A 17,362-nucleotide genomic window follows, 5' to 3' on the forward strand; every position below is an offset into this window, starting at 1 on the left:
TGGCCTAGGGTCATAATGCTGGAGGGGTCCAATCCAAGATTAATGGCAGAAATCACGACCAAGCCTTCACATCCACCACTCCACTCCGCACCCTCATGATGGCTTATAACTCCAGTCTGTGTACTCTCCTGCACAACACTGCCTGGAACCCTTGTCCTACATAACCCAGTGGCCTCTTCTGGTCTCCTCTGGTACTGCACACACATGGTACACAGACTTTTATCAGGCAAGACCCCATATGCATAAAATAATTAATAAAGGTTTTAAAACAAGAATAAGAAGGAAGGAGCCACCTCCAAGGAGACACACATGTCCCAATACTCGAAAACCGGAAGCAGGGGATTCACGAATTCACGGTCGTCCCTGGCTACATAGAAAGTCGGAGGCCACCCCAGGACACATGACCCTGTTTTAAAAATAAATCCCAGCACTTGGGAGGCAGAGGCAGGCAGATTTCTGAGTTCGAGGCCAGCCTGGTCTACAAAGTGAGTTCTAGGACAGCCAAGGCTACACAGAGAAACCCTGTCTCAAAAAAACAAAACAAAACCAAAACCAACCAACGAAACAAACAAAAAACAACAACAACAACAAAAAAAAAATCCCATGACCTCTTGCTCTCATTTGGGAAAAGAAAACTGAACACATGTGTGCTGGTCACTGATAAGGGCAGACATGACATCAGCCAGCAGCCACCCCAACCCAGTTTTCTGGGTTCTGAAGGAGCTTTCCAGTGCAGAAAGGGGGTGCTGCAGCCCAGCCCGGGTGGAAGGGTCTGGGTGACGTCCACCAGGTGTTTCCTGTGGAGCCCCTCAGTGCCTTCAGCAGGGGCCTTCCCAGAGGCAGACTCTCAGTGCTGCTGAGCCTTACCTAATTCAGGAACAAGCTGCCCACTATCAGGCAGTTGAGGATCAGGGTGGCTCAGCCTGCTTTGTGCCCTCAATCTGGCCCCCTCTTAGTTGGAGTGACAGAACACCAGGACCAAAAGCAAGCTGGGGAGGAAAGGGTTTATCGGCTCTCACTTCCACATTTCAGTCCATCACCGAAGGAGTCAGGACAGGAACTCAAGCAGGGTGGGAACCTGGAGGCAGGTGCTGATGCAGAGCCCATGGAGGGATGCTGCTTACTGCCTTGCTCCCCATAGCTTGCTCAGCCTGCTTTCTTATAGAAGCTAGGACCACCAGCCTAGAGAATGGCACCACCACCAGTGGGCTGGGCCATCTCCCCCCCTCTCCCAATCGCTCACTAGGGAAATCCCCTACAGGTTTGCCAGATCTTAGTGAGGTTTCTTCTTTTCAGATAACTCTAGCTTGTGTCAAGTTGATGTGAAGTTATCTGTCACAGGTGGACAGCAAGGGGCCAGGGATGCTCTACCCAAACACCCCTCTGGAGACTTCCTTTTGGTTTTGTCTTCTGTGCTAGCCAGGCCCTGCTGACCTCTGCTGGAGAGCTCTCTGTATCCAGCAGTCCCCATATCTTCATTGAAAGGCCTCCACTGAAGAGATGGTTTCTGAATGGGCCTACTTTCCCTGACCTCTAGGTTTCCTTTCTAGGAAGTAGAAGCAACAAGAGGCAGCTGTGACAGGGGAGAAGGGAAGGGGTTGAAGGTGGGGCTCTGGTGGTAGGTGCTTAGGCCCCAGTTTAATCCCACCACACACTGCTGGAGGGAGGGAGGAAGAAGGTAGCTGACCCAGGTTTCTTCCTCTTTCCAGATCAAAGGGTCTTGGTCCAGCAAGAGGGGTGGCGAGGCCTCTGTCAACCCCTACAGCCATAAAAGTATTGTCACCAACTGCTGTGCTGTGCTCTGTGGCCCACTGCCTCCCAGGTAAGTCGGAGCATGGAAGAGAAGTCACAGGAGGTGGCTCGCCATCTGGAACCCTCCTGGGAGTTCTGGACCTTAGCAGGTCTTTCTCCCTGTGTGAAAGGATTCCCTCTGGTTCACCATCCTCTGCCAGATGACTCAGAAATTCTGAGGAAGGCCGCCACTTAATCACGTGTAATCATTTGTTGGTTAAAAATAAAGCTGTTAGCCCAGCACCTGAGGGCTGAAGCAGGAGGATGGCTTCATGTTCAGGACCACCCTAGGCCACAGTGGAAGAAAGCACAAACTATTAAAAAGCCCTGGGCAGCCTGTTTAATCCTGCCTCGGTGACTGTTAGGACCACACTTGGGTGACATGCTCTGCCTGTACAGGGTGGGGTTCCAGCCTGGGCTCAGCCCTGCTGGGAAGCTCTGTGTCAGTCCTGACAGCAGGGGGCGCCAGAGCTCCAGAACAGGTGTTGACCGGTCTCGGTTGCTATGGGGACCAGGCCTTCCTTACACACTTGTGCCCTGTCTAGGGAGACAGGACACTGGGCTTCTGGCTGCCTCCAGGTATCGATTGTTTCTTGCTTTTCTCTCACTTGCAGCCTGGCTTCTGAGTCAGTCTGAATTAGCAATGAATATCCCTGGAGATAGAAGCAGGCCTGTGGGAAGTTGGAGGTCATCTTCAAGTACTTGGGACCCTGTCTCCAGAAAACAAAACCATTGTGTCCTGTTGGCACTTGCCCCAGAAGGTCTTGTTTTAAATGCATTTACATTTACTGACCTATATGTGTGGGTGAGTGAAATTCAAGTGTGCACACACACCGTGGTGGACCTGTGGAGGCCCGAGGACAGATGCTGTCCTTGGTTCAGTGGCAAACACCTTTACCATTGAGGTGTCTCACCAGACCCAGAGGGAAGGCCTTTTTTTTTTTTTAATATTTCTTTTTATTTTATGTTATATGAGTACACTGTAGTTGTACAGATGGTTGTGAGCCTTCATGTGGTTGTTGGGAATTGAATTTAGGACCTCTGCTCGCTCCAGCCAACCCTGCCTGCTCCAGCCCAAAGATGTGTTTATTGTTATAAATAAGTACAAGCAGGGTGGTGGTGGCGCACGCCTTTAATCCCAGCACTTGGGAGGCAGAGGCAGGCGGATTTCTGAGTTTGAGGCCACCCTGGTCTACAGAGTGAGTTCCAGGACAGCCAGGGCTACACAGAGAAACCCTGTCTCGAAAAATTAAAAAATATATATATATGTATGTATATATATGTATATATGTGTGTATGTGTATGTGTATATATATATATATATATATATTAACTGTTGCTGTCTTCAGACACAGCAGAAGAGGGCATCAGATCCTATTATAGATGGTTGTGAGCCACCCTGTGGTTACTGGGAATTGAACTCAGGACCTTCTTTGGAAAGGCAGTCAGTGCTCTTACCTGCTGAGCCATCTCACCAGCCCCTGGGAAGGTCTTAACCTCCTGAATGGAGAGCAGCTTTCCTTTGCCCAGTTTTTCTAGGGCTGCATCTTTCCTGGGAGGACACACAGACAACACTACCTGGCCCTTAGCCTGGAGCTTTGATAGGTTTTAATATGCTATCCTTATGTTTTGGAAGCCTGATTGACCGGCGAGGATTCGTGCAGTCTGATACCGTGTTGCCCTCGCCCATCAGAAGTGATGACCCGGCCTGTGGAGCCAAGCCAGACGCCAGCATGGTAGGAGGCCACCCCTGAATGTGCTTGCCACCTGCCATCCTCCACACCTGCGGGGACCCTCCCCATGCCATCTGAGGGAAGCAGAGCTGCCAGAGATGCCAGTCTTTTCCTATTTATTTCCCACCCTTCGTGGTTTTCTTTGAACTGTCCCATAGCTGTGCCCTCTGCTCCCCAAACCTAGGTTCCCACAGTTTAGGCCTTAGGTCCCCTAGCTGGTCAGTGGCAGAAGAGGAGAGTCACAGCCTCTGGAGGCCACTAAGGAGACCATGCCAAGTCACTGCCTGTGCCCAGGGAGACCCAGCCTGAGTGAGGGCATGAACTGAATGGTGGTCTCCTAGCTGGAGGCATGCTTGGACCTTGGTGAGCCAGGGCCTGCTGATTAGCTGGCTCTGAACCACAGGCGACAAGTGGGGACCCTCTCTGGGACTGCTTTGGTTTGGGGCTCCTACATTCCATCTGTGATAACCACTGGGATGGTTTTTTGGGAGGGGTTGTATGGAGTTAGCCAATAGAGTTGGGGTCCAGTAGAGAGAGCAAGCAGGGGTGGGAAGCAGCCTGTGTCAGGGGAAGCCAAACAAGCCATCCAGGCCCGCAGAACCTCAGCTCCTGTAGAGTCCTGGGCAGCACAGTAGGGATGGGGACGTGGCTTTCCCCCTGCCCACAGAGACTCTCTAAAGGATCCTTTCCTGCACCCCCCAACCCCTCTTCCAGGTCAGGGCTAGAGGTGGGTGGGTTAGCTCATGCTGGCAATACTTGAAACGGGTTTATTAATGCTGGGTATTTTGCACAATTTTATAGACTTTTTTACATAGCCTTTTAAAAATAGGAGTTAATGTGTTACTATCTGTGTAGTGCCAAGTCAAGGGTTTTCAAAAGGTTAGGTAGTTTAATACATTTATTACAGCAGATGTAGCTGTGAGGGGTTGTGTGTATGCGCACATGTGTGTCCATGCATTCGGTGTATAGATACAGCTGACTCTCATGTCCTCCCCTGGACTGTTCCCTTTCCCCATCGCCCTGGGTTCAGAAGCAGCCTGAGGTATGGGGGACTGGGTGGGAGGCTGTGTTAGTCACTGGAGAGAGACCACCGCTCCGGCTGGCCCTTTAGACGCCACCACCCAGCCCCCAGGTCAAGCTCCCAGCTGTGATCTGCCCGGACAGGCTGTGGTTAGGTGTGGTGGGTGGGGTGGTGGCTCAGGGAGCGGCTGCCAGTCTGCAAGCCACACCCCCTCCCAGGTGTTCTGCTTTGAGTGTAGGCCCCAGTGCTAGGGACGAGGACACAGTTTCTGCTAATCAGGGCCGGAGGCAGGGGCAGAGTGGACCAGGAGGCCCGTGTGGGTTGTCCAGAGCCTTATAGCGCAGCCTCCTGCTGCTGGGAGCTGTAGTTTCTAATCAAAATAGTCTCGTTCTCCTCGGCCCTTCAGGTGGGCTGAAGTCCTTGGATTATAACATAGGAAGTCACTACTGAGTCCTCTCCTTGTTCCCGAGCCCAGTGGGTCCCAGACAAAGCTGGGAAGTGGTGGGTGCCAGGGGCCACTGGGAGATGGCTTCAGAGCCCCAGGCCACCCTGAGTGGCCCTGGGAGGTAGATAGGAAGGGGCTGGAGGGCTCCCTCACCCGCCTTTTGTTCGAGCCAGTATCTTTGTTCCTGCTTGTAATAAAGCTTTTGTTTTAAGAGCTGATTTGCTTTGGTTTAGTTTTTGTTTGCTTTTATTTTGCTGAAACCCTGGCTTGCAGCTTAGCCTTCTTCGGTTCTTTCAGACAGGCTCGGGTCTTTCCTGGGAGTTAGAGAGCAGGCAGGCAGGCGGCGGGCAGCCCAGTGATCGGTGGGAACTTTGAGGAGTAGAGGGGGCTGTGGCTACACCACCTGTCTGCCTTCATCTTGTCTCCCTTTTGTGCCTCCAGGACTTGGTGCCTCCTGAGTTCTTTCCTGCTAACTTTCCACCCTGATCCCCAGTGGTTGAATGCTCAGCATGTTTGAGACAGTAGGTCCCAGTGGGAGCTCCTTGTTCCTAGTCCCCCACCCAACCTCCTAGGCAGCCAGGACAGACAGACAGATCATAACACGGGCCCGCCTCTCTGGTATCTCCTCCAGGAGGACACTTGTCAGGACTTTGCCATCTCCTGCACAGCCTGAGGGGAGCTAACAGGCCTCTTTGCAGAGGGTTAGTTGGTAAGACCACGTCATGTGTCAGCCAGCAGTGCCTCACCCCCTCACCATCCCACTGTCATCGCATGCCTCACCAACCCCACGGAGTCCATCCATCTGTCTGGTGTGTGGTGTGGCATGTGTGCTGGCCATGGCAGTTCCCAGGGCTCCTCTGCCCCAAACAGAAGGCTCTTAGTCTTGTCCCACCTCCCCCTTGGACTAGGCTTCCTTAAAACCCATGTCCTTTCTAAAAGAAGGGGTGAGGCTGGGAAGAGTGGTCCACCTGCTCTGAGGGGCCCCCAGTCGGGCCACTAACACCCCGCTTCGCATCCTGCCACGCTCTCACCTGCCTCTTGTCTGCTGCCTGAGCTTTGGCCCTTTTCTGGGAGAGAGGCAGGTACCGTGGTAGACCTTGACCCACTCGCGGGGCCCTATAGGCTACTCATTTCCACCTATCTGCTAACCCTCTCTCTTTTCCTCCTTTGCCATCCTGCTGCGATCATCCAGTCTGTGCGGGGGCTTAAGGAGCTCCTGAGGACCGCCACTCTCTGCCTCTCCAGGAGTGGCCTGGGGGGAGCCAGGCACCCGGCACCTCCACCTGCCTAACCTGTGGCCCATCTGCCACCATCTGTGCCTACAGGGTCCGTCTCGTCCCCCAGCCTGTCCTACGTGTGTGCTCTCTAGAGCCTCCCCACCAACAGTGGGCAGGCACTGGGCTCTAGTCCAGGAACCCCAACTCCTTGCTGGCCAGAGTGTAGAAAGCCATACCGCAGCCTCAGCACAATACTGTAACACTGCTGAACCTCGCCCTCCCCTCCTCCCCTCGTGCCCCTTCCCCAGATTTGTGAAGTGTGGAGTCTCTTTAGGAATCTCGCCTCACAGCCTGCCACCAGTCAGCAGAGCCATAGGCCAGCCTAGCAGGTTCCTTCAGGAGCTATCTGGGTGTTGATGACGCTGCTGAACAAGTTTGGCAACTGCTCTAAGCACAACGGGCTTGACGCTGTTCCCACGCCCCCATCCCCCCAGTAGGATGTGGAGTGTGAGCCTGTATCCTTGGCCCCAGGCAGCAAGGGCTAGACAGCTCCATGTTCTTCCAAGGACCCAAAGGGAGCAGGGTCAGACCTGGGGAGATCAGCTTCGTCCAGCATAGGGTCTGCTCACCTGCTGCCCACTCCCTTTTGTAAAAGAAATAAAGACCTCCCCCCTTCGTCTTGCCATAGCCTGGAGTGTGTTGAGCCACTTTCCTTTGGGGTGCTGGGTGGGGCCTGCTGTGAGTGTATAAGAACAACTGCCTTGTACCCCAGCATGGGAGGGTGGGGACTTGGAGACTGCCAATCCCAGGAGGGGGCTGCCAATCTCCTGTTACCAGTGGGGAAGACCAAAGTCCAGGGGCAGGAAGGGACCTGCCCAAGGCCTCTATAAGTCAGCTGGAATGCAGCTCTGCGTGCTGACCTCATTCTGCTCTGTTTCCATAAATTCCACCCCCGTCTGGTACCCTAGACGGTCACAGCAGAGGGGGCTACTTCGAACAGCATTGCCTTGGAAGAAAAAGGCAAACAGCTGACTCACTTCAGCATCCTCTGCTGTCCCTTCCCAAAGGCAATGGATGCACAGCTCTGAGCCATGTAACAGGACTCTTACTCACAACCAACCACAAACCCCTCTGGTCAAACTGTTGAATATGAGCCTCCCAAAGGCAGAAATGACCTAGGAAGTTACTAGAAAAGAAAAGGTTTTGCCAGTTGTGGTTTAATTCTTTCTAACTCTTAATAAGAATCCCTCTTGCTGAGATCGGATGCTCCAGAAAGGATGAAGAACACCACACAGACACACACACACACACACACACACACACACACTGGACCTTGTCTCCTGTCCTGCTGACTCAGGCAGCTGCTTTGGAGTCCCATGCTCTGCCAGGGCCTGCTGCCTCCTGCCTGCCTGGGCTTCTGGACTTGGGAAGTAGAAGCCTGGAGGCAAAGGGAGGCAACTGAAGCAGGAACTGAGTCAGGATCTGCAGGCCGGAGCTGGCAGGGGTGTCAAGGCCTGGCTTCGGTGGTGGAGGAGGAAGAGGGTCTAGAACGCAGCCGCAGCTGTAAACCCCCACCAGCTTTCTGGCTTAAGAGGCACGAGGAGAACACGCCCTTCATAGGCTTAGAAGAAGTTTCAAGTTTGCCAAGCCCCACCGTCCAGACTCCTAGTGTCCTGGGGTTTCCAAGTTGCCCCCAGGACTTGGGGAAGCCCAGGCCAGGCTGAGAGCCAAGGAAGGCCCTTCAAGGCTGAGGAGAATTCTTCCAACGGAAAGGGAGGAGTCAGTGCTTCTTGTGCCTAACAGTTTGTCTGTCTGGAGAGGAAAGAGTTTGGACTGAGGACCCCGACTCTGCTGTGGACACCCGGCTGGGCCACGGGGTACGGAGAGTTTAGGATCTTTCCTCATTCCATAGAACCCAGCTCAAACCCCAAAACAGGGAGGGGGTTGCTGAGGATGCATCCAGTTGGTAGAGTTCTTGGAACCCCTGGGTATAACCCCAGCACCGCTGCTAAAGCAAACATGGTGGCAGTCCATCTATAGAGCAGACTGGGCTAGGATTCAGAGAGATACTTGCTGCTTCTGCCTGTTAAGTGTTAGGATTACAGATGTGCACCTGTCTCTATAGGACTGGGGATCAAACTCCATACACGCGAGGCAGGGACTCTACCAACCAAGATACACTCCCAGCCTTTGCTTTTCCCCAGGGTGGGGGGAGCATGTCTCCCTTGTGGTAAAGCCAGTCACTAACTGGCATGTCCCCTGTGTGAGTTTAAATGCTCAGACTCTAGCCATACACACTACCATGGTCTTCCCTAACTTGATGTTTTACTGTAGTTCTGTGTCTGTGCTGTGAGTTAGGCCAAGCACGCAAGATCTCAGGACAGAAATCCCATCTGCTTCCTGGGAAAACCTGTAAAGTTAGCCAGGACCCTGAAGTCAATTAAGAGTCCCTACTCCGTGGCCCAAGCACATTCCAGCCTGGTCAGGGTTCTGGCCTACAACATCCCTCCCGGAGGCAAGGCGAGTGCTCAGACACTGTGAGCAGACAGGCAAGGTTGTTCAATAGTCCTGCTTCAAGGGTTAGACTCGCTGGGTCCTAGGAAGAAACTTGTGTAGAAGGAAGCATGGACTCCCATCTAGAAGAATGTGGTAGGGCACATGAGCAGGAACACAGCCTCAGTGCCCATTCTTATCATGGGCCTTGAAAACGTCCCAACCAATCAGGGATGGAAGATTGGGAACAAAGTGATCTCCATCTCCGAGCAGACTTCTCTCAGCAGTCAGAGGCAGGGTCTTGAAGGGACTTGAGAACCTCTGGGAGCCAAGTGAGGGATCTTACTGGGCTGGAATCCCACACTGCGCCATAAAACAAAGTGGAATGTGCCATTCCCAGCTCCTTTCCCTCAGCCCTGTCTTCCTCCCCAGGTTGACAGCGTCCCCCCTGGGGGACCAAACTGGACTGAGCACCCAGGTGCCCTGCTTCCCAGCCTCTGACAGAGGTAATCTGAGTCAGGCAGGGGAGTGGGACAGTCAAAGAGTTAGGCCCCCGCCCTCTGGGAACCCTGCCGATACATGACGACAGGCAGCTTGGAAGGGACGGGTGACCCGATGTGGAGAACCAGAGAGTAAAGTCTCAGACAAGTGTCAACAGGCCACCAACTTGAAAGGGAAAATTGTGCTGTAAGGGGGAAGGTGTCCAACAAACGTATTGGGTGACTAATTACAAAGGCTGGGCTGGAGCGTCAGAGGCCGCTCGTTAAACACTTCATTAAGTGGCACCCTGAGATGCCACCTGCGCATTTGGTGTGTTCATAGGGCATCTTGAGGGAGAACAAGGACCAAGGGATGGAGCTGTCTTCAGGCCGGCTCAGCTAATGGCCCCCAAAGAGAGCCAAAAGGAAGAGGGGACACGGAGGGGGAGGGGTTTAAGGGAGCTGGCAGCTTGTGACCTCAAACTGGTTTGGTTCACCCCTTGAGACTTGATAGGTCTACCTCTACAGTCCTACAGAGCCAATTCGGGGGTTGGGGGGTGTATCAGATCATGGATGCGCAAGTTCTTGGGAAACTGTACAGCCCTACCTATACATGAGTTCTCACCTGAACTGTCCCAGCTCCCTGGGCTCCGTCTGGGCTAAAGCAGCTCGGTGGCTGAAGCCATCCTTGCCCCTGGAAGGACACCCTGAAAGACAATCTGATTTGGTAATCCAAGACGCTCCTGCAATGCAGCCAGCCCTGAACAGCAGGGGGCAGTCTGGAGCCGAAAGGTGCCTTTGCAGGTGAGACCCGCGGCCAGGTTTCTCCTGCTGACTGTCCCGGTGACTCACACCCCCTTCCCGTCCCAGCCCTTTTACCTTTAAGGTAGAGCCGGAAAGGGTGTGGCGAAGACGAGGAGGAGGCAGGGCCCAGGCCCGCTCAGACCACGCCCAACCCTTCTCAGGGCCATGCCACCCCAGCCAAAAGGCAGAGCCAGAGGCACGGGAGCCGCAGAACCCAGCGTTACTCTCGAGACAGCCAGTTCGCCCGTCTCTCTGTCCATCCTCGCAGTCATGGAGAGAGCCAGTCTGATCCAGAAGGCTAAGTTGGCCGAACAGGCCGAACGCTATGAGGACATGGCAGCTTTCATGAAGAGCGCCGTGGAAAAGGGCGAGGAGCTCTCCTGCGAGGAGCGAAACCTGCTTTCCGTAGCCTACAAGAACGTGGTGGGCGGCCAGAGAGCGGCCTGGAGGGTCCTGTCCAGCATCGAGCAGAAGAGCAACGAGGAGGGGTCAGAAGAGAAGGGCCCCGAGGTGAAAGAGTACCGGGAGAAGGTAGAGACGGAGCTCAGAGGTGTGTGCGACACCGTGCTCGGCCTGCTGGACTCCCACCTCATCAAAGGGGCTGGAGATGCAGAGAGCCGCGTCTTCTACCTGAAGATGAAGGGTGACTACTACCGCTACCTAGCCGAGGTGGCCACTGGCGAGGACAAGAAGCGCATCATCGATTCTGCCCGGTCAGCCTACCAGGAGGCCATGGACATCAGCAAGAAGGAGATGCCGCCCACCAACCCCATCCGCCTGGGCCTGGCCCTGAACTTTTCAGTCTTCCACTACGAGATAGCCAACAGCCCCGAGGAGGCCATCTCGCTGGCCAAGACCACCTTCGACGAGGCCATGGCCGACCTGCACACCCTCAGTGAGGACTCCTACAAGGACAGCACCCTGATCATGCAGCTCCTGAGAGACAACCTGACGCTGTGGACAGCCGACAGTGCTGGGGAAGAGGGTGGTGAGGCTCCGGAGGAGCCCCAGAGCTGAAGCAGCCAAAACCGCCCCGGCCCGCCTTGCCCTCCAGTCCCCAGCCTGCAGAGAGGACTAAAACGGAGTGGGACTCTGCCCTTCCCAAACCCTGAATGTTCAGCCACACCTTGGAAGGCTCCTTCGAAGGGGGCGCAGCCAAGCTGAAGCCACCAGGGCGGGGAATCTCACTCTTCGTGTAGCTTGTCTGGTGGGTGTTCCCAACCCATCCCACCCCTGCTCTCTGCACCCCCTCCCCACTTCCTCCCCCTGAGCCTCCCTCGGGCACCTGTTGCTTCTGGATCCGAATAATCCAGGAGGCTCCCCACCCTGTGGCTGAGAACTGGACTGTGGCAAGGGCTGTGTGTGTGAGAGAGAGAGAGAGAGATTCTGTGTGTGTGTGAGAGAGAGAGAGTGAATGAGAGGGAACACGTTTGCTGGGTGTGACCATGCTACCACTCAATAAAGTTGCCCTGTGACACTCGGTCTTCTTCAGTTATTGGCCATGGGTTGAGAGTAGAATTGGAAATGAGTTAAGAGAACCGGACTCTGAAACTCTGAGCTAGGGCTGTCCCTTGGGGCTGTCTGGGTGACCTGGAAGTGAGACGAGCCTTTGGGTCGGTGTCGGTGACCTGGAAATTTTGGGTAGGGTGACTTCAGGTGAGAGGCCACCAGGAGGTCCCCGCAGCGCTTCGGCTCAGGCCAGGTGAGCACTGAGGCAGGTCAGGAGAGCAGAGGAGAGTGGGGGCTGTAGGCGGGAAAGCCGCGAAGTCAAGGCAGTTTGGGCACAGTGGCCTTAAGAGACGCGCTTCACAAGTGGCACTGGGGACCTCACTTAGAGAAGCGGGAAACGGTCACGTCAAGTGCTCAGATCTGAGCCGAGGGGTGCAATCTGAGGCAGGGGCATAGTGCCTCCAATAAAACAGATCGAATAAGGGAAAGCTCCCCAAGGCCCAGGGACAAAAAGAAATCGGCTGAAGAGGAGCGGGCGCGAGCTGGGTGGGAAGAGCCGCAGGGAGCTGGGCTGAGCAGCCCACGGCCCGCGCGCCCGGCAGGCAGCGACTCGCACCAGCCCCGGGCAGCGCGCCGCCGTCTCCACGGCCCAATCACTGGACGGACTCTCCACAGAGCCCGCCCCCGGGACACGGTTGACCAATGGGAGAGCGAAGGGCGAGTCCTCCCGCCCCGCCGGCCGCGCTACCCTTCTCGAAAAGACGAAGAAGCTGCGGCCCAGCGGCCCGCGGAGCGCAGCGGGGCGGCGCCTTCCCGGTTTCACTCAGACAAGTTGCCACCCGCCCGACCCCGGAGCTCGTCCCCCACCCCCGGGAGCAGCGGGACAGGGCGGGGCGGTGCGCAAAGCTTAGTCTCCGCCCTTTGAGTCATCCGCTCACCTGGCGGTGTCTGGACCAGGCTGCCGGCTGGAAAAAGGCCAAAATGCTCGTCTCCCGAGCTTCGGAGGCAGACCTGCGCTGGTCGCCAGCAGGCTTGGGTTGTGTCCCTGACTTGATTAGCACCTCCCAGGATCTCAGTTTCTCTTCTGCATCCCTAAAGGCTCTACAGTTAGAAAATGTAAAAAGCGGGGGTTCTACTTAGGTGCAAGGTTTCGGCCTCCTTGCTTGAGGCTCTCAACTTTTGGGTTCTCCATTGAGTAAGTTGCTTCCTAGGCCGGGCATGGTGGCGGATGCCTTTAACCTGAGCACTGTGAGGCAGGGTGGATCCTTCCGGGGGAGCTAGGGCGTGGCTCAGTTTATCTAATGTCCATGGACTGATCCCCCGCGCCGAAAAATAAAAATAAAAAACAAAATGATTAAGTAAACGAAGGACAAGACTGGGTGGGAGTTGGGGGTGAAACCTCCAAAATGTTACTGATTAATTCCAACCAGTGTCAATCCATCTGGGATTTATCTAGTATTTCTGAACCCAAATCCGAATCACCAAGCATCAGGCTCAGTCAAAGTTGACCTGCGTGCTCACCTAAGAAGGCTGCCTAGCTTGGCAGCAAGAGAACTTTCTGGAAGGATTAAGGGAACTCAGGCCAAATTTACTGAGTTCTCCAGAGTCCACGTCTGGCCACACCCATGGTACTCCGCTCTTGTTACCGCCCATAATTCTTCAGAGAAGTTACTGGGCCTCTTTGGAGCATTCAGGGTCCTGTTTTTTCACTTCCTGGTGATGTGTTGGGTTTCAAGGTTCCAAAGTCACACAAGAGTCTGGACTAGGGCAGGCGACTCCCCTCAGCTCAGGAGGTGACCCGGTTTCTTTCCACTAGACTGGTCTGGTGACTTTCTCTTAATGGGGTAGGTCCTGGGGAAGGAACTTCTTTCTCTGTCAGCGTCTGCCTGCTGTGTGTTGGCTCCAGACCATGTATGAGAGGATGGGAGCTGTCTGTCCTAAGGTACTGTGCTGGCCTTAAGGGTAATCAAGGGGAGATGCCCTGAGCGGCAGGTCATGAAGCCGGCTGTGTATTAGCACCAGATCACAGCTGGCCAAGGCTGTAGGTTTGTACCAAAGTGGTCTCAGACCTTTTGGTCTATGAGGTGGTTAAAAAAAAAATTATGGGGTGGAGAGCTGGCTTGGCAGTTAAAGCACTGGCTGAGCTTGGTTCCCAGCACCCACACAGTAGCCAACTTCTGTCTGCAACTCCAGTCCAGGGGGTTCTGATGCCCTTTACTGACCTTCATGGACACCAGTGTCTTACCCAGGTGGTACACAGGCACAGATGGAGATAAATCACCCATTCACATCAAAATAAATTTTAAAAAGTTTTAAATTATGGCCATTCTTTCTTGGTCTAGATTTGATATTTAAAATCAAGCTGGAGGTGGCGGTGCCTGCCTTTCCAGGATGATGAAAACAAACAAAGAAACACACAATCCCTGTTTTGAAAACAAAAAAACAAAACAAATCTTTCAGTCCAGCTGGGCTTGGTTCAGTACAGGAGGAGGGTCAAGGCTGATCTCTGTGTGTTCAAGGCCAGCCTGGTCTACATAGCAAACTCACCAGGACCTTTTCCCGACCAGGCTGCCAGCTAGCTCAGTAGTTGAGTACTTGCCGCTCTTCCAGGGTTGTGGAATTGATTCCTCGTATCATACCCTCAGGTTCACTGTAATTCCAGCTCTAGGGGAACTTTTGGGATCTGTGGGCAACACACACACACAAATAATTTTTTTTAAAGATTTATTTGTTTATTATATATAAGTACACTGTAGCTGTCTTCAGACACACCAGAAGAGGGAGTCAGATCTTGTTACGGATGGTTGTGAGCCACCATGTGGTTGCTGGGATTTGAACTCTGGACCTTCGGAAGAGCAGTCGGGTGCTCTTACCCGCTGAGCCATCTCACCAGCCCCCACAAATAATTATTTAAAACCTTCATTTCCACTAATGGGTACAATGTCTTTTGGAGGTAATGAAGTGTTCTAGTTTTAAGTAGTATGGATATTTAAATTGCTTTGTCATAGAACTTGACCACTGTAAAGGGGTGAATTTTTAGGAAAAGTCAATTATATTTCAGGTTTATTTTTTAAGATTTTTTTTTTTTTTATTTTACGTGCACTGGTGTTTTGCCTGCATATCTTGTCTGTCTGTGTGAGGGAATCAGATCCCCTGAAACTGGAGTTGCAGACAGTTGTGAGACACATGTGGGTTCTGGAAGTTGAACCTAGGTCCTCTGGTAGGCTTTGGAGCCATCTCTCCAGCCCCTCCATCTTGGTTTTTACTGTCTGTCTTAGGGCTGTGTAGCTCAGTGGTAGATAGCTTGCCCCACCATGCACAAATCCCTAAGTTCAAAACAGAACACCAGAAAACAAGAAATCTGAGCCAGGAACTGTAGCGCCAACCAATAGTCCCAAGTGTCTGGGAATGTGAGGTCAGGTGAGGCAAGTTGGTAAGGCATAGTCTCTGAATAAAATATAAGGGCTAGGGAGATGTCTAAGTGGGACAGGAGCTTGGATCCCCAGAAACCAGTGTGAATGCTTGGTTGGGCACAGTGGCCTGCTGTAATTCCAGCGCAGGAAGGCAGAGGTGGGGCTTCCCAAGAGCAAGCTCTGAATGTGATCAAGAGCCTTCAGTCAAGGGCATGTGGGGATGCGGTATATGCACCTATACATGCAAAAACATGTGTATCACACACAAAATGTTTTTAAAAAAGGAAAACTAAAAATTTAAAGGATGGTTGAGGTTAGTGGTAGGGAAAGGGAGAGAGGGAGGGGGAGGAGGGAGAGGGGGGAGGGGGAAGGGGAGGAAGAGTGAGTGGAAGAGAACTCTCAGGGACTTCCCTAATTCCCTGGCTTTGTCCTGTGTGCCTTCCTTTCTTTTTTTTTCTTTAATTTTTTTTTTTTAGATTTATTTATTATTGTATGTAAGTACACTGTAGCTGTCTTCAGACACCAGAAGAGGGTGACAGATCTTATTACAGATGGTTGTGAGCTACCATGTGGTTGCTGGGATTTGAACTCAGGACCTTCAGAAGAGCAGTCAGTGCTCTTAACCACTGAGCCATCTCTCCAGCCCGTGCCTTCCTTGCTTAAGGTGACTTCAGCAGTGTCTATGGAAGAACTGAGAACTTTTTTTTCCCAGCTGAGCATGGTGACAATGGCCTTTAATTCCAGCACTAGCAAGTTAGAAGTGGGGGCATCAAAAATTTCAAAGTTGTCCTCAGCTACAGAGGCCAGCCTGGGCTACATTAGTAATAATAATAATTATAATTATTAGTATTAGTATTTGAGTGGCATGGAGAAAATTGCAATCTAAAATTATTAGAAAGCATAACTAATATTTTCTACGTTTTAACTTTTTGTTTTGTTTTTTTGTTTTGTTTTGGTTTGGTTTTGGTTTTTTTCGAGACAGGGTTTCTCTATATAGCCCTGGCTGTCCTGGAACTCACTTTGTAGACCAGGCTGGCCTCGAACTCAGAAATCCGCCTGCCTCTGCCTCCCAAGTGCTGGGATTAAAGGCGTGCGCCACCACCACCTGGCTCGTTTTAGCTTTTTTTTTTTTTTTTTTGGTTTTTCGAGACAGGGTTTCTCTGTGTAGCCCTGGCTGTCCTGGCACTCACTTTGTAGACCAGGCTGGCCTCGAACTCAGAAATCCGCCTGCCTCTGCCTCCCGAGTGCTGGGATTAAAGGCGTGCGCCACCACGCCCGGCTTCGTTTTAGCTTTTTGAGATAAGGTTTCAGTCTGAAGCCTAGGTTGGCCTGAACTATGTAGCTCAGGCTGGACTTCAAGTCATTATTTTCTTGCTTCAGTCTCTCAAGCCTGGATTCTTTTTCTTAGCCAAGGGTGACCATGACCTTGAACTCCTCATCTGACTGGCCTACCTTCAGGTAGAGGAATGGAAGGTATGTGGCCACACCAGGACTGCTCTTACATACACCTCTAAGAGCAAGAAAATCAAATTGGCTCTGAGGATCCAAAGGTACAGGTTACAGGTGACAGCCACCAACATTACCTCAGAACCAACCAGGCATCTTTGGAAAGACTTTATCAGAAGGCTACTGCGGGTTCTTCAGGAAAGCAAAGTACTCCTCCCCAGGAACACACATATACACAAATATACACACACACACATGCATATACACTCCTACATATACACACATACACTTACAAATACACTCACACACACACACATGCATATACACTCCTACATATACACACATACACTTACAAATACACTCACACACACACATGCATATACACTCCTACATATACACACATACACTTACAAATACACTCACACACACACACATGCATATACACTCCTACATATACACACATACACTTACAAATACACTCACACACACATGCATATACACTCCTACATATACACACATACACTTACAAATACACTCACACACATACACATGCATATACACTCCTACATATACACACATACACTTACAAATACACACACACACACACATGCATATACACTCCTACATATACACACATACACTTACAAATACACTCACACACACACACATGCATATACACTCCTACATATACACACATACACTTACAAATACACTCACACACACATGCATATACACTCCTACATATACACACATACACTTACAAATACACTCACACACACACATGCATATACACTCCTACATATACACACATACACTTACAAATACACTCACACACACATGCATATACACTCCTACATATACACACATACACTTACAAATACACTCACACACACACATGCATATACACTCCTACATATACACACATACACTTACAAATACACTCACACACACACACATGCATATACACTCCTACATATACACACATACACTTACAAATACACTCACACACACACACATGCATATACACTCCTACATATACACACATACACTTACAAATACACTCACACACAC

General features: G+C 52.1%; 2 protein-coding genes across 4 annotated transcripts in view; both read left to right on the forward strand.

The window, feature by feature from the left end:
- The window catches only part of Zdhhc18 (zDHHC palmitoyltransferase 18), a 28,681-nt gene extending 21,243 nt beyond the window's left edge, over window positions 1-7,438 (forward strand). Inside the window, exons 7-10 of one of the 3 annotated variants that reach the window (XM_085838871.1) lie at window positions 1,710-1,822; window positions 3,428-3,527; window positions 5,622-5,699; window positions 6,183-7,438. In XM_085838871.1, coding sequence (XP_085694997.1) covers window positions 1,710-1,822; window positions 3,428-3,527; window positions 5,622-5,663 — 255 coding nt within the window. In that variant the 3' untranslated portion in view covers window positions 5,664-5,699; window positions 6,183-7,438. Of the gene's footprint in view, window positions 1-1,709; window positions 1,823-3,427; window positions 5,209-5,621; window positions 5,700-6,182 lie in introns of those variants that run through there. The other 2 variants (XM_085838870.1, XM_021160172.3) reach the window with 2 other exon arrangements.
- A 2,705-nt stretch (window positions 7,439-10,143) lies between these two features.
- Window positions 10,144-11,451, forward strand: Sfn (stratifin). The gene has a single exon (XM_021161038.2). The coding sequence runs from the start codon at window positions 10,149-10,151 to the stop codon at window positions 10,998-11,000; it is 852 nt and encodes a 283-aa protein (XP_021016697.1). The 5' UTR covers window positions 10,144-10,148; the 3' UTR covers window positions 11,001-11,451.
- Window positions 11,452-17,362: the final 5,911 nt, after the last annotated feature.

This window comes from Mus caroli, unplaced genomic scaffold (genome assembly GCF_978045245.1).
Source record: "Mus caroli unplaced genomic scaffold, Mus_caroli_1 scaffold_6, whole genome shotgun sequence".
Classification (NCBI taxonomy): Eukaryota; Metazoa; Chordata; class Mammalia; order Rodentia; family Muridae; genus Mus; species Mus caroli.

Coding starts and splice junctions, on each gene's coding strand:
- Sfn (XM_021161038.2), top strand. CDS start 10,149: ATGCCACCCCAGCCAAAAGGCAGAGCCAGAGGCACGGGAGCCGCAGAA.